The 14,933-nt window shown below is 42.0% G+C and overlaps 1 protein-coding gene across 3 annotated transcripts in view; it reads right to left on the reverse strand.

Annotated features, from left to right (window-relative positions):
- Positions 1–12,312: 12,312 nt before the first annotated feature.
- PSTPIP1 (proline-serine-threonine phosphatase interacting protein 1) overlaps positions 12,313–14,933 on the reverse strand; it is a 47,451-nt gene continuing 44,830 nt past the window's right edge. For all 3 annotated transcript variants that reach the window (XM_082060948.1, XM_082060947.1, XM_082060946.1), the window contains one exon: positions 12,313–13,907. In XM_082060948.1, the coding sequence (XP_081917074.1) occupies positions 13,776–13,907 (132 nt within the window). In that variant the 3' untranslated portion in view covers positions 12,313–13,775. The remainder of the gene's footprint in view (positions 13,908–14,933) is intronic.

Below are 14,933 nucleotides of genomic sequence, written 5' to 3' on the forward strand. Positions count from 1 at the left end.
TCCCTGTAAACATGTCTTGTTTTCTGTTTAAGATTCCAGTGTATTTGTTCAAGTGAAGTCCTGGTGTGCTGGAAGCATAAGCTCTAGTATGCAAGTACTGCTTTGAAGTGTCTTCATTTTAACAGATCTGTACTTAAGGTTTGGAAGCTTGATTGTTCTTGTTGTTTGAAACAATACTAGAGGAACAAAACTTGGTTGAACTTGGTGTTAACATTGTATGAATACAATTAATGAAGAATCTGTTGCCTCTCAACAGAGGGGGTGAGTAGCCATACTGTAACTGCTGTATGTTAAGTATTCATTAATGTGTCTTGTGTTATTCAGATGCTTAGTCACTGCTCTGCATTCCATGGCTTCAGTTGCCTCATTCTTTGCAGAAGTCAGGAAGGTTCAGAATTTCTACCAGTTGCTTATGTGCTTTATGATGCAAAGTAGACATGCTCAGCCAAACTGCTGTCAGCATAATGTGCTCAAATACCCAAAGAAACATCACTCAAGGAGAGGTAGTTCTAATATGCATAGTCTGTTGTTAAGGCAAATATGTCTTGGGGTGGATTTAAGTTTCTTAGAGTTGTTACACTACTGTAGAAGTATACTTTTGGAATTCTGTATCAATTTCTAAAGGTGAGTTTCAGATGATATGCCTTTGGGCTTGGATTTTCATTTGTCATACAGTATGGGGCTTAATAACCTGAAAAGCTTCCTGGGTCTCTGGTGTTAAATTTTTCAGATGTGGTAGCAAACTTGCTAACAGAATGTACTATCAGAAGTGTTGACACATCTAAGGATTATCTGCATCATGTGGTATTGTGTGTTGTAGATATGCTTGGTAAGATCTAAGACTAAAAAGATCAAGATGACCCTGGCTTGTACAAATCAGGGGAGGTTTTAAAACAGACTTCTGTGTTGCACAGAACAAAGCTGAGGATGCTTTAAAAAGTAGTCAGCTCTTGGTAGCTACAAGGCAGAAAGACAAGTCGAGAGCCTGACTATACCTCTTTGAATTGAGGATAGTTACGGAGACATTACAGTGCATGCACTTGTTAATCCTGCCAGAAGACATGGATTTGTAGTGGAGATGACTTGATGGGATAGCACCAAGTACTTGCTTGTAGATCAGGGAAGTATCTGCTTGCTGTAGAAAATGGAGGCAATTCATGCTGGAATGTGGAAACTTTTTCTGAATCTTCTCAGTAAATATTTTAGAGCTTTTTTTGGCATAAATCAATCTAAACAAAACCCAACCAAACTTATAGTTGTTGTGGATTAATTGTTTCTAGGAACCAGTAGCCTTCTTGCATTGGATATGTTTGTGAGGATCTAATACATTGCATTTTGTATAACTCGCTGAAATGGGGCACAAGTAGTATCTCCTTAGTAGTCAGACATGAATACAGTTGTATTGTGAGCTGAGTGATTTTACTTAGTTTTTGCGTGATCTGATATTGTAAATGTGCTTGGGTTACTGTGTGCTGATTAGTGCAAACAGTGGGATTAATAATCAGATAAGGGGGCATACACCATTTTTCATGTAGGGTTTGAGATAATACTGATTTCTGCTACCACACCTTCTATCATCACTTCAAGTTATGTAGACTTCTGGAATTCTGAAGGTGATCAGATGTCAGAGAACTTAAATATTTGTTACTAGTTCAGTATAGTTTAGCTTGGTTAATGTTGATTATTAGCATAGTACTAAAAGCCTTGGATTGGCTATAAATCTGGTTTGCTTAGAATTCTGGAACTGCAAACTGGCACACTTCTGGAATCCGGTCTTGGGTTCCAGTGTAACTCTGGAGAAAAATTCTCTAGTTCATGTGCCTGTGTCCTGTTAAAAGCTTTAAAAAATGAAAGCAAAGCAGAGTCTTCTGCTTGTCAGGAGGATGCTGTTGCTGTGCATTACAGACTAAAAAATGCAGATGTAGTTTGTTGCACCCATTCATGGAAGTGCTGTTCTGTGTGCCTATTTCAGTAGAAATTGTGGCTTATTTAGCATCTAAACTTCACCTGCAGTAGAACAGCACTGTATTTGGGTGAATATACAGGGAGAGCTTGCTCCATTGTAAATATATGAAAGCACTAGTATTAAAATGTCTTGGTATGCTCAGCTGCTTGCTGTCCATGTGAGGAATATTTCTCGCTTTTACATAAAAACCCTTGATTTCTCCTAAAACTGAAGTATGTATATTTACAAAACCTGGTTTGTGTCCGAGAAGAGCTTCTACTCGTCATGTGGCTGAATTCCCACATATTCTGGATCCACGCTGCTTGGTGCTGTTAATAAAAACCTGGTTTTAGCAAACTCTTTACGTGCTTAGAAAAATGACAGTAGGAGACTGGATTTCTGCCCTGCGGGTGAAAGAGAATGCTGTTACAAACTGTTTCTCTTTTAGTGAGCTAGTGAAGCCATATGCCTTTCTGCTTTACTCATTCATGAATAGTTTAAGCAAGGTTTGCATCCTTAGTGTTTTCTTTACCTGAGTCACAAGGTTTGCATTGCAATGAGCTTTTGGTTTGTGGGGTTTGTTTGGGTTTTGTTTAGTTTTTTTTTTTGGGGGGGTGGCTTTTTTTCTGGTTTGGTTTATTTTTTAAGCTTAGAGTAGGGGTCGTTTTGCTGTTGAACAAGGAACCGCATTAGTGAAAAAATCCGAACAGCATAGTCCTGTCTATTGAGTAATAACTCTGGTAAGCAAGTTTTCTGCTTTTAAGTTACCCACATTGGGACTCTTTCCTCTTACATGAAGCTTTACTATAATGAAACTCCGGCTCCTGTAAACATTCACAGCAATATTTTCCCATGTGAACTTGATTGGCATAATGAACAACACAAAAATACAACAAGAAAAAACTAAAACCTTAGGTGTGAGCAAGATGGAAGAGTTTTTCCTTTAGTACATTTTCGGTTGCTAGTTGTTTTTTAGCTGTCACTGTTGAACCCTATTTAGATAGGACTTTAATCTGCACTGTAGTATAAAGTTACCTCCACTATCTGGTTCAAGATAAGCTCAAGTATCAAAGGCAATTAAGCCATGGCAGCATGCGATTTAGTAGGAGCTACTTAAGATGAGTGAGAAAAATACTATAAATTAGCCTGTACTTATTAATGCAAGAACTACCACAGGTCCATTGTTTCCAGTACCCGACTAGATTGGTTTGCTCAGCAGTGCTGTAGTTTGCTGTGTAGACTCTGTTGAAGCCGTGTGTTAATTTGACTTGCTCAATATCTCTGGTCTGCGCTTGGACCCTTTATCTTTCTCACTGCCCCTTTTCCTGTGTGTCCTGGCAAGTTTACATTCTTGAAACTTAAGCTTGAACACCATTCTCATTAACACCTTAAACATGAATTCCGAATTTCTCCTTGAACTTTAGTATCACTGATTAACTGCCTTTTTCTTTCTTCTTCAGGTTAGCATTCTAGCAAGAGGAATGTTAAGTTTCCTGCCTTTGTTTGGTAAAATCTTTCACGTATTTGAATATATTTACTGTGACTCTTGAAAGAAAATAATTATGGGCTGAAATTGCAGCAAGTGAAATCAGGCTGATACATCAGGAAATACTTTTGTTCTTACTGAAAGAATGAATAAGCTTTGTATTAGTGATACCAGTGTTCCTGTCTAATGCAATATGGTCTTTCTAATATGCTTGTATCTGCCAGGGCTTTTTAGGAGACAGTAGATGACTTAGTTTCATTCCAGCTCTTTTTCCTTGACTTCTGTGTCTGACATTTTCAGTTCCTGTTTGGATTTCCTCTTGGCTATCTTGTAGCTGAGTATAAGGCAATCCTGCTACTTCTTTTGCAAGCAAAATGTCACATTTCTTAGATGTAGCTGACTGCTCCTGAGATATTTCCTCTGTGTATTTAACTTTTTGGAATATGCAATATGTAGGATGTTCTTATCCCCCTACTTAATCTGATGTGACTTGTCTTCTGTAGTGCAGTCTACCAAAGTTCAGCTCTGTTACAGTAAGATCTTACAGCATTGGAAATACAGAACTAAAAAATAATCTTTGGTATCCTGTTGATAAGCTTGATAAAAGCTCTTTAGGGCTGATTACACTGTAGTACATTGATTACATTTTCATGTTTCACGACGTTGTCAAATGCTGATAATGCTCTCTATGAAGTCTAGCACCTTCTTTTCAGCAGTTCCTACTTCAGCCAGGGAAGCTGTTAATACCAGCGACACTGGGTGACTTGGGGAGAGAGAAAGGTTTGTGTTTTTACTTAAAGGGGCGGCTGGTTCTGTTCTCTGACAGTACTTCCATTTCCAGCTTCAAACAGCCAGCAGTATGTTTACTTAGCCCTTGCTGCACAGCCCGAGTAGCGGCTCATCAAAACTGCCTGAGTCTGGTGCCTTCTGCTGAAGAGGCAATGAGGGCTCAGTGCAGACTGCACAGGAAGTTATTGAAAGAATGATTGAACATGTACATGCCACGTGGAGCACTCAAGCATGGAGCTTGCCTGCAGCACGTGAGCCTGACCTCATCCAGAGCTTTTTAACATACAGGATTAGGGTTGCCTGAAGGGTATTTTTTTAATTGTGCTTTGTTTCTTCTTGCAGCTATTAAAAAAATATTTAAAGCACCTTGCAGTGCAAGTCCCGTGCTTTGCTGCCTTTCAGCAACCGTGAGTTTGAGAATCTCATTCGGATTATAGTCTAGTAAGGCATGATAAGGTGTTTGTCATATTAAACAGGGGTGGGGAATGAGCTAACAAGCTCAATTTAACAAAGTTAGTAAAAAAATCTATCTTGATTGTGAGGTTTTTAGTACTTGAAGTTTTAGTTGATATTTGAGATAAGTACTTGTGATAACAGTGGTAGTGATAGCGTAACTGACTTAAACTTAGGCTTGAGAAAAATCCCACTGAAATGCAACAGAAGCTTCTTAAGAGCAGTATATCTTGTTTTTTCCTGTGCACTGTCCTGTGGCATAAACACACACTTGCGTGAATGCAGTGCTTAAGAGGCTGCCACCTGAGCCTCTCAATTCTTTTTCAGTTTTTCCATGTTCCCTCAGTGGAGCAGCTGCCCTTTCTACATATAATAAGCCTACTCCCACTTCCACATCCTTTTTTAAAACTCATCTTGGTAATCTTTTCCTTGCTGATCCCTGCACCTTCTCGTAGCTGATCTGTTTCATCTTGAGCTCTTGTTGGCAGCATTTTTAAAAACATTATGTATGGTTGGAGTGTTGCTAAAAGCCAGGAGAGCAACTGACATCTATACTACATCTGAACTGGTGCTAGCACAAAGCTTCCTCTGCCAAACTGCTGAACTTGATGCAGTGACCTATGAAGTAGCAACAGTATTTGTTGGTTGCCCTAAGCCATGCATAGCTGTTGGGTGATAAGATGCTGACACTTATCCTGTTTCCTACTGTCTCACATATCATTCTTACCTTTCTAGAATGCTTCAGTACTGATCTTTCACTTCTATTGTTGGGCTCTTTCTTGGATTTGCTATTAATATTTGTGCATCTCAGGTTTTGTGATGCTGTCCAGCATTAGGACCGATGAGGAGAATGCAAAATCAGTGGCACGTACCAGAATTCTGTTGCTGCTGCTTTTTGGAGGTCTAGGTATGATCTGATTTTGATGGGCCAGTGTTGTAGTTTGCCTGTGCCCCACATAGCAGTAGGTGTAAGCTTTGCCCTTCTCTCCTACTTCTGCGTGAAAGGAATATCTGCAAAAAAGTACCAAGGTACTCCCACAGCAAGTCATGTTTCCTTCTGTGTAGCATATTGTAAGGATTAGTGCTCAAAAGGCAAAAATCACAGGCTACCTGTTACTAGATGGAGGAGCAGGAAGTACTGGGGAAGCGCAGCTGTACAGATGTTCCTTGGCCATGTGTTACTCCCCCAGGCAGGTTTTATGGCCTGATAGCTGAGATGTTGAGTTTGCCCACTTGTTTCTTCCTCGCTATGGCAGTTGCCTTCATGATAGAGGTTTTGTTTTCATGATACATGTTTAGTCCAGACATGTACCTTTGATTTAGTCCTTGCTGTGACTGCAGTAATCTGCTGGATCTGTACCTGGCAGCAGCTGTTGTTTCCCTCTGTGCCTAGACTTTGGGGTAGCTGTTCAACTGTAGTTTGTGTGCTGTATTTACACTGCAGTTTAACATCAAGTACAGTTTACCAATAACCTGGAAGTCTGGCCAGGTTTTATAGACCAAACCTGGACATGAACTTTAACCAATGGAAGATTATCAGAGCTCAAGTCTGGCAACCTACCTGGGACTCATCTAGTGATCCTGGTGGAACAAGCAAAGAAGCACTTCTGCAAAGTTACAGCTTTTTAGTGCTCTGCAATGGATAACTTTCTTTTTGCTTTCATCTGCTTCTCACGATCCTGAATGGTCATGCTTCACATCAAAGCTTTTGAGTCAAAACCTCACTTTGCCAGAGGAAAGCCTGCAAACATGGGTTACAACTGGTGACTGGTGAGCCACAGCAGTGTGGGGCTGCAGAGCTATTCCTATTGACTCTCCAGAGAATGGACAGCTTGGCTTTCATCTTGGATGGGTGGTGCATCAGGCTGTGACTGAAGAGCTGAAATTTATTCTCTTCATGCAAATAAAATACTTAAGCATCTGGGGGACTTGAGAGCATCTAGGATGCCTTGTGTGTCAAAGCAGTCTGTTTTGTAGACCAAAGTAAAAATCAGTCCAGAAAACTGCTTTTGAATACAGTTCTGAAGCTTTTCTCCCATCTGGACAAAGAAAGCAGTAAAATATGGAAGTAAGATATGCTTGCCACTAACTAAGGCTGCCAGGAACTCAAGTAAATGGGTAGTGTTCATATGCTGTCAACTAAGATTAAGAGAAGGGTAAGTAATGTGTAGCAAAGATCCCATTGTGTAGTCGTGTGCCAGGCCTCTGAAACACCTCACAGATACAATGCAAGACTTCATTTCCTGGTACATACTGTAGAAGAACTAGGTGCTCCTGGCATTTCTAAGACATGGAGAATGCTCATCCTTGGGATGTGTGCTTGTTGCTAATAGTCCAGTGCTTCAATACAATATCCATTTTAAAAGCTTAAAACCACCCTTTCAGGCTGGCGGTATTAGTATACATGGGCGGGAAACAAAGCTGTCAGCATTGAGAAATGGTTCACTGAGGATACAGTACACAGACTCAGCAAACATAACTGACATTTAGGACCTGTGCTGATAGGTGCTCTGGTTAAAAAAAGCTGTCCTTTTTACCCCTAGAGTAAGAGTTTCTGTTGGGTTTTGAATCTCCCCATGGCTGCTGAATTGAGCAGTGACCGTAGTAAAACCCTTAGCTGCCAGGTAGCAGAACAAAGCTACTGTCACTCATGTCTCCCTTCCTCACAAGGGGTTCAGACACAAGAAGGGCTGTTCAGCCCTTCTCTAAAGACAAAGCATTTCTCATATCTATCAGTGCACTGAAAGCTTTCCCATTCATGCTTATGTTAACATTCTTATCCTGGGAGGGTTAAAGTTCACTGGTTTCCCAGGAAGTTCTTCCATGGGCTGTTTTCAGCTTAAAATTTCAGAACAATTATTCCTTAGCTGTAGCTGTTGAGCGTTTCTGTCCTTGCAGAGTGGAAGAGAATGTACTAAGCTCCCCCACGTGCTCCCTGCATTGAGAGTTATGTCTGCAACCATCTTCCCAAGAGCCAACCAGTCCTATTACAAAACAAGCAACGTGTACACAAAATACTTTGTCCTTTTGTACAAGATTTTCCATTGCAAATATTGATCTGACCACCACCTAGTGCTGGCTTGTTCGGACTGAGTCTGGGGTTGCACAATCACAAAAATGAGTGCCAGAAAGATTTTCAGCTTATAACATCAAAGTGCTTTACAAACTCCCTGTGATGCATGGGGAAACTGAGGAACGACTGCTCTGAAGTCATACCTTAGCTTCACAAAGTCTGTCACTTTTCTATTAAAGGGTTTAGCCTGGACTCCTTGGAAAATCTCTTAGGAAATTTCATTCAGGTTCAGGCTAGAATTTCTTTAGCTGGACTGTGTGTCCATTTACCCTGAGGCAAAGGCTGCAGCAAATGCTAGAAATACAAAGAGAATTTAAGTCAAAGCACCACTGATGTAGTTATAGTTCATTCAATATTGTGCTAATTAATACACTGGTTACTTCTCCATATGTCTGCCCTTGATTTGGTGGTTTAGGTCAGTTATGGTAAGGGCAACAAAGCTGGGGTTATATGTGATGCTTTACATTTTCAAATCTGTACAACACTGACTCTTTTAGATCTAATAAATAAAATTCCTTCTGCTTTCAAAGAACCTCTTAGGATATCTGTTCCCTCTTCCCCGCCCCCCCCGCCCCACACACCAGTTGTCTTAGTACCCTCTTTATCCTCAAGAGGTGAAAACCCCTGGCTTTAAAATTGCAGCTACATTCTAAGCCAATTTCTGTTTGCCTGGTGGTTTGGGAGTATTTTGTCTTTCCTTTTAAAAACGTTAGGGATGTTGAGTCTGGTTTCTCCTGATTTTGCGAGGAAGTCTCAGTGATTTCAATGAGAGTTTTATGTCTAAAAGCAAGATTTAATCTCTGCTTTTGGTCAGAATATGACAACACACTAAATCTGTATTTTGGGCCCTTGTGTCAGACAGAAATACCACAGCCACATGGCACACAGCAGTGATAGGCTATAAATGTGTGCTTAATGTTGCACCAAGTGGCTTTGTGCCAGATCAGGTGTCGGCTGCCCTTTCACAGCTGGTAGAAGGACAGGATGAGCACTGTACCATGTGCACTAGCTAATCTGATGGAAATATGATTATCTGGCCATTCTAGAAACAGATCAAATTTGTACTGGGCATGATCCAGGAGTGCACAAATCTGGAGGTAACTGTTGCACTGAGCTTCCCTCATCTAAAATGTGAGCTGGCTGCTGAAATTAGATAACTGCTAACACAGAACAGATAAATCTAGTTACTCCATACAAGGATCCTTTCTGCTACAAAAACCAGTCCGTCAGCCCCTGCAGCCATTCGCATTCCAGAAGCCTGATGTGACCCAATATCCTTCCCAGCTACTCCCTCTCCTTTAGCCTCAGCTACAGTGGGCATGCACAACACATCACAGCTGCCCCATAAAAACACCTGTGATGGGTATTATTATCAGAAATTTAGGAGGCTGGTGAATGCTACTGGTGGAGGGCAGTGACTGACAATAATGCTGGTTTGAGGTCTGTTTTATAACAGCCAACTCTGCTTTAGGGGCTTGGTTACATGGTTTTGCCCTTAAACCAGTGGCAGCAAGGAGACATGGATCTCAGGGTGAAGGCTGAGCTAGGGGCCCCTTCCTCCTCTCCTTGTTCAACAGCAATGAGCACAGTTTCTATTTGAGGACATGTCAAGTATTGGTAGCTCTGTGGCTGGTAACTGCTCTTGCTTTTAATGCCCTGCAAGCTGCAGAACAACAAAGCAAGGGGAAACAGATGATAGTGAGCAGTAGATGCTGCTTTTCAGGCCCTTACAGTTGGTCCTGTACTGTGCAGAGTTGTTGCTGGTCACGCTGAAGGTTAACAGTGACCTCTCAGTGCAGCAAACTGTGTAGTACTGATGTAGAGTCCCTTGGGTTCTCTTAAGTGCTTAGCTTAGATGTTTCTTAATGCCCAGCGAGGCTCCTATTAGATACCACCTGATGTCTGGCTTGTGATGAATCTCCTCTTGGAATCCATGTGGTGCCATTTAAACTGCATTCAGTCATCAGTGAAGTCTCATCTGCAATTGGGAGCCTTTGCCTAGAAAATTATGTCTGGGAAGGAGACTCAGACCTCAAATGCACCTCTTGAAGAAGCAAGACAAGAAGGAATCCAGCTAAGAGTTGCTATTCTTTATGACTTAAGTGTATGATCTGTCAGTGCTTTGGCTGAAGTATGCTGGGGTTATTCCTAATACAGAGTTCAAGCCAGGGTCTTCAAGGAGGTGGCAAACCTTTCAAACCTTGAGCGGCCACAGTGCTCCTGCTGTTCCCAGCTCCTGAGCTGTAAAACGGTTGATTTCTTCCTTTCAGCTGACTAGATGTACAAACTGCTAGAAGCCAACAACAGACCTGTGAGCCTGGCCTTTCTTTGTGGTTAAGCACTGACTGTGCTGGCTGTCCAAGAGCTGGCTCTCCTGGGTCTGTTTCTAGTCTGATGCTGCGTTGTTTGACTAAGTTTTACTACTGCCTTGTGGGCTCTTAGTGCCACATGCAGCCGCCGAAGCGTGTCCTGTTCAGAGATGAGCCGCATGCTGCTGCTGTAGACATTTCCTAATTACATATGGTTGATGGTGGTTAAATGCTATTTTTAAACAGATTTTCTTGTTCTCTTTATAATAATAACATGGTAAAAGATAATAATATGCATATCTGAGTCTGATTTAAAGGTATTGTTGGGCTGGATTGCCTACTTCCAACCTTTGAATTTTGTTGTAGTTAAAGGAATAATAGAACAGATTACCACTATGCTGTCTCATCTCAATCTCCTGGCTGTATCCCTCAGATCCAAAGGCCATCTAGAAGAGTAGTAGGTGTCAACCTCAGCCCCTTTCTATTCTGCTGTGGTTTGTGAGGGAAATGACTCCCAATCTTGCCGCTCATATATAATGGAGAGATTATGCCTGTTTCTTATGGCCTAGTCAAAACTTCTAGAGTTAACAGTTACAGATTTGAAATTGTTTAGCATGAAACATCTATTGTCTGTTGTGCAAACTGAAGTCCTGCAGTGCTAACTCAAAAAACACTCAGTAACTTCATAGTAACTTCTGTTTAAGTTTGTCTGTATATACATACTAACCACAGGCTATAGCTGGGTAATTGGGTTCTCCCCTTGCAGAGCAGCTGGTAGAAGCGTTTTCCTTGTTCTCTGGGAAGAGCTGCTTGCTTGTGAAGCCACTCAGAGCCAGAGCACTGGCAGTGTCAGTAAGAAGGTGCTCTGTGAGAGTGCCATGAAATAGGAGCTAACTGGACAAACACACAACTTTGCCACTGGTGGTTTGCCCCTGCATGTTTTTTGGCACCTCCCTGCCAACAAAAGGTAGTCATAATTAAAGTTGGGACTTACCAGAAGTGCTTATCCAAAAAGAATTTCAACCTAAAATGTTGGAGTTTAGTTTAAAAATGCCTCCCACAGGAAATGGCCCATTTCAGTTTCCCATTTTACCTGAAAATTAAATGATTGCTTAAATGTGTTTTGTTGCTCAAGTGCTACCAAACTAGAGAGGAAACATTGTTATTAAGGCACTATTATTAAGACAGTAACCTACATTTGACCTTCCTGCTTTTCCTACTGCTGGGGGCGGGGATAATGTGGGTGGACTCGGAGGGTGTGGATATTTCTTGTTATCTCTGTTCTATTTCTGACAAGTGCTGCCACACTGATAGGGTAAACTGCCTAGATATGGCTTGATAACTACCCATCAGCCAAATTCTTTAATGTAAAGCAGAGAAATAATGAGAAAACATTGCTACTCCTTTTTAATTTCCTGAGGAGTCTGGAGTAAGCATGTGCAACCCAAATGCTAAGACACTGGGTAGATTTTCAAATATCTATAGCCTCTTGCACTTAGAAAAGTATTTACTTGGCAGAAGAAGAGATGAGTAGAAAGAAAAACGGTTTCCTGAGTTTAACAGCAAAAATATGAAATGATTTGATGGGCTAAAACCAGCAGTCACCATTCCCGCAGCTGTCTGTCCGTGGTGCAGATGGTGTGGTACATGTAAGCAAAGATGACCTGTAGCCAGGCCTGAGTACTGCAGGTCTTGTGTGAGCCTGGCTGGGCCCCCGGAGGAGAGCAGAGTCTTGCCAAAATCTGTGTGTCACATGTAATTAGAGAAGAGGCATCTCAATGCTTTTTTTTTCCTCTCTCTCTTTAATTAAGGTAATATGCAAAATATCTACCTAAATTTATTTAAGTATTTGCTGGTTTATTACAGTTTTCTTTGTGGAAGACTGAGTGTTCGAGAAGCAAACATTAAAGCTTTCATACTTTACATACAGCACGAGAGGAAACTTAACGAGCAATGTCGTAGTTGTCTTCAACAGCTACTATTTACAATGTGATGGCCTAATTGAAGGCTATTGAGGACCAGCTTTCTATCACTGTTCAGTTTGGACGTGGCCACAGAAACCTGTCATTAACATCCTCAGCCTTAATGAGCACTACTGTCCATATAACCTAGTGCCTTAAATGCCCTTCAGGTTCCTGCAGTTCCTGTGCTAATGCAAAGTACTAAGAGTCCTTCAGCACTGATGCAGATGTGCTGCATAATAACTTGAGGAAATGTGGGAAGAACAAGTATGCCTGTGCAAAGGACTGCAGCGAACTAAAGAAAAAGGACCTGAAGCAATTTTTATTCCAATCTTGAAGCAAGAAATTAGAATAAGGTACTGCATATGCGTCTGACCTTCATTCTATATCATTTAAGGAATAATTGCATTGACCATTATGGCTTTTTCTTCTGTCTAAATCCCTCTTTGTCTTTCCTGCTGTGTCTTAACTAACAGTTCCTCTCTGCTTTCATGCCTTTTGGGTCACAATTTGATTCATTTTCATTTACTTGGTTCAGTTTTAAGACTTGAAACCTTGGCAAACAAGGTCATTCTGTCTGCAGAAATAGCATAAAAATACTGAAGAGGGAGGAGTGGCAGAAAGTATCTATCAGTCCCGTGGTAAATACAGTGACAGTTGGAAATGTTCTTAAATAAGCTAGAAAGACCAGTAGAGCTGAAATCTGTGAAATATAGTGAACCTGCACAGCGTGCCTTCTCTAAAGAGGTTTCGTTGAAGAACAAGCACGTTAAAAGTGCCTGGAAAGGAACCACAACATGTCTATGCCAGCGATCCCAGGGACACGGAGGCTGTAAATAGCAGTTAAGAGACAGAAAAGCCCATGGGCAGGAGAGGGGAGGATCAGCCAGGTGGGCAGAGGAGCTGAAAGGAGAATGCACTGATGACGCGTGTGTGCAGGTTGCGTGAGGAGGTAACTGACCCTTTGGCGCTCAGCGGAGAGGGATCAGGGCAGTGCCGCACTGCTGGAGGCTTTGCCTATTCGTTCTCCTGATGCATCTCAGTCCTTCAGGTACTCCTCTCTAGCTGCATTCATTGTTTCTCATATTTTCATCAGTGACTCTGATAAAGAACAGTGAAGGGCTCCCCATGTTTTTCCCTGGTTACACATGTGCTCTAAGGGGAACTTGAAAGGGGGCTGTTAAAAATAATTTAAGAGAGCTTCTTCCTTGCTTTGTACAGCTAAGACACTGAAACATCAAAGCTATCTGCTTTCAGTGTGCTTTCAATGCCACTGTCAAAAACGCTTGCCTGGCCCGTGCAGCGAGAGGAGGGGATCCATGACAGAGCACGGCTGCTGTGACTGTGAGAGTGGCTCACAGCCTGGCTGGAGACGATCCTCCATCCTGGGGAAACACCATGTGCTGCCTTCATCTTTTTAGCGCGGAAGTCAAGTTCTGGGCAGGATTTTCCTCCCAGATACACCAACCTTTGCAATGCTGGCAGCACAGTGTGCTGAGGGTAGGAGGAACCGTGATGAGAAACACAAGTCCTAACGTCTCTGAGGTGCAGATGGTTTTTGCAGACAGTGTAGGCCAGGAGGTGCTGGCAGAGGGCAGGAGGAAAGAGGAGAAAGACGTGGTCAGTTGGTTATTTCCTGGCTGGTGATTGTAGAAGACGGTATTATGGGCTGACCTTGGTCAGCTGAAGCAGACCTTGTGTGCTGTTTGTTTTCAGTAATAGAATACATTAAAAGTCTGAGGACTGGGCCTTCTTTTCATCAAAGCTTTTCAAGGTAAGACCCTGGCACAAAGCCTCGCTGCCCATTCCTCTCTGCTGTCCACCACCCATCCTCGTTTTCTTCAATGACAGCTACAATGTCTCCTTCACTGATGTCCAGTTCATCCAGGTTCTGAAAGGAGACAGAGAAAGGAAATGCCATTTGCCTGAGAGCACAGGGGGGCTACAAGCATGTATCTTTTTTACCCTGCCTTTCATCGACAGTCTGCCAATGCCCTTCTGGTTGGGAATGAGTCTGAAATACCAGACAGTGAAGGACTAAGCATTTACTAAACTGGCTAAATCCTGAAGATCCCCAAATTTCCCCCTCTTCCTAAGCAACCTGACTATTCTATCATTAGGGAAGGCTGGAAAGGGTTAAATATGACTGTCCTAAACCAGCTAACCATGACCCTTCTGCACTCTGCAGGTGTTGCTAAATAAAACCCTGTGCAGTTTAATTCCCAAGGGAGATTATAACAGTGTCTCTACTAATCCAGGCCTTAAATAGGTCTCTCAGTTCTTTGAATATGCAACAGAGGTGACCAGTGGAGGAACAGTGACTCTTCCTGAGACAGGTGACTTTTATCTCCAAGACAAATGGACTAGTTACCAGTAAGCTATCACTGAGCTGCTATCAGTCCATTCAGTGGTGCTGTTCTGTTTTCCATAGGAAACCACTTTGCTACCCACAGTGTAGAAAAATAGAAAACTGGGTAAGAGGCTTCGAGATATGTTTGATGCATCAGCTAAATCTAAATTCAGTGTACCTGAGGAGGTAAGAATGGATTCAAAAAGTGAGAGGCCTCAACATGCAATATACTAAAAGAAGTAACAGGCTATTTTCTCAGCAGGGAAAATCTGTGTGTGTCATAATTTTAAGGCAGGTCCTGGAGTAAAGATCTGACAAAGAGATCCAGCAGTCTCCTCAGGGGAACTGCTCTTAACAGTGAGGTACTTTCAGCTGTGCTTGGATGAAATTTCAGGCAACATATAATAAATAACATATAATAAGAGGTGTCAGAATGCTGCTGTACCTAAGAGAAAGCACTTCTTTCCAGCCCTTTCTCTGTTTTCATAATTTCTCTGGCTATTTTGTCACATGCCAGCATTTTTTCAATGTTGGCTATTGATGGCAGGCCCCTTGGTGCGAGGGTCT

The sequence above is a fragment of the Streptopelia decaocto genome, assembly GCF_964273445.1.
Source record: "Streptopelia decaocto genome assembly, chromosome: 9".
NCBI classification, from domain to species: Eukaryota; Metazoa; Chordata; class Aves; order Columbiformes; family Columbidae; genus Streptopelia; species Streptopelia decaocto.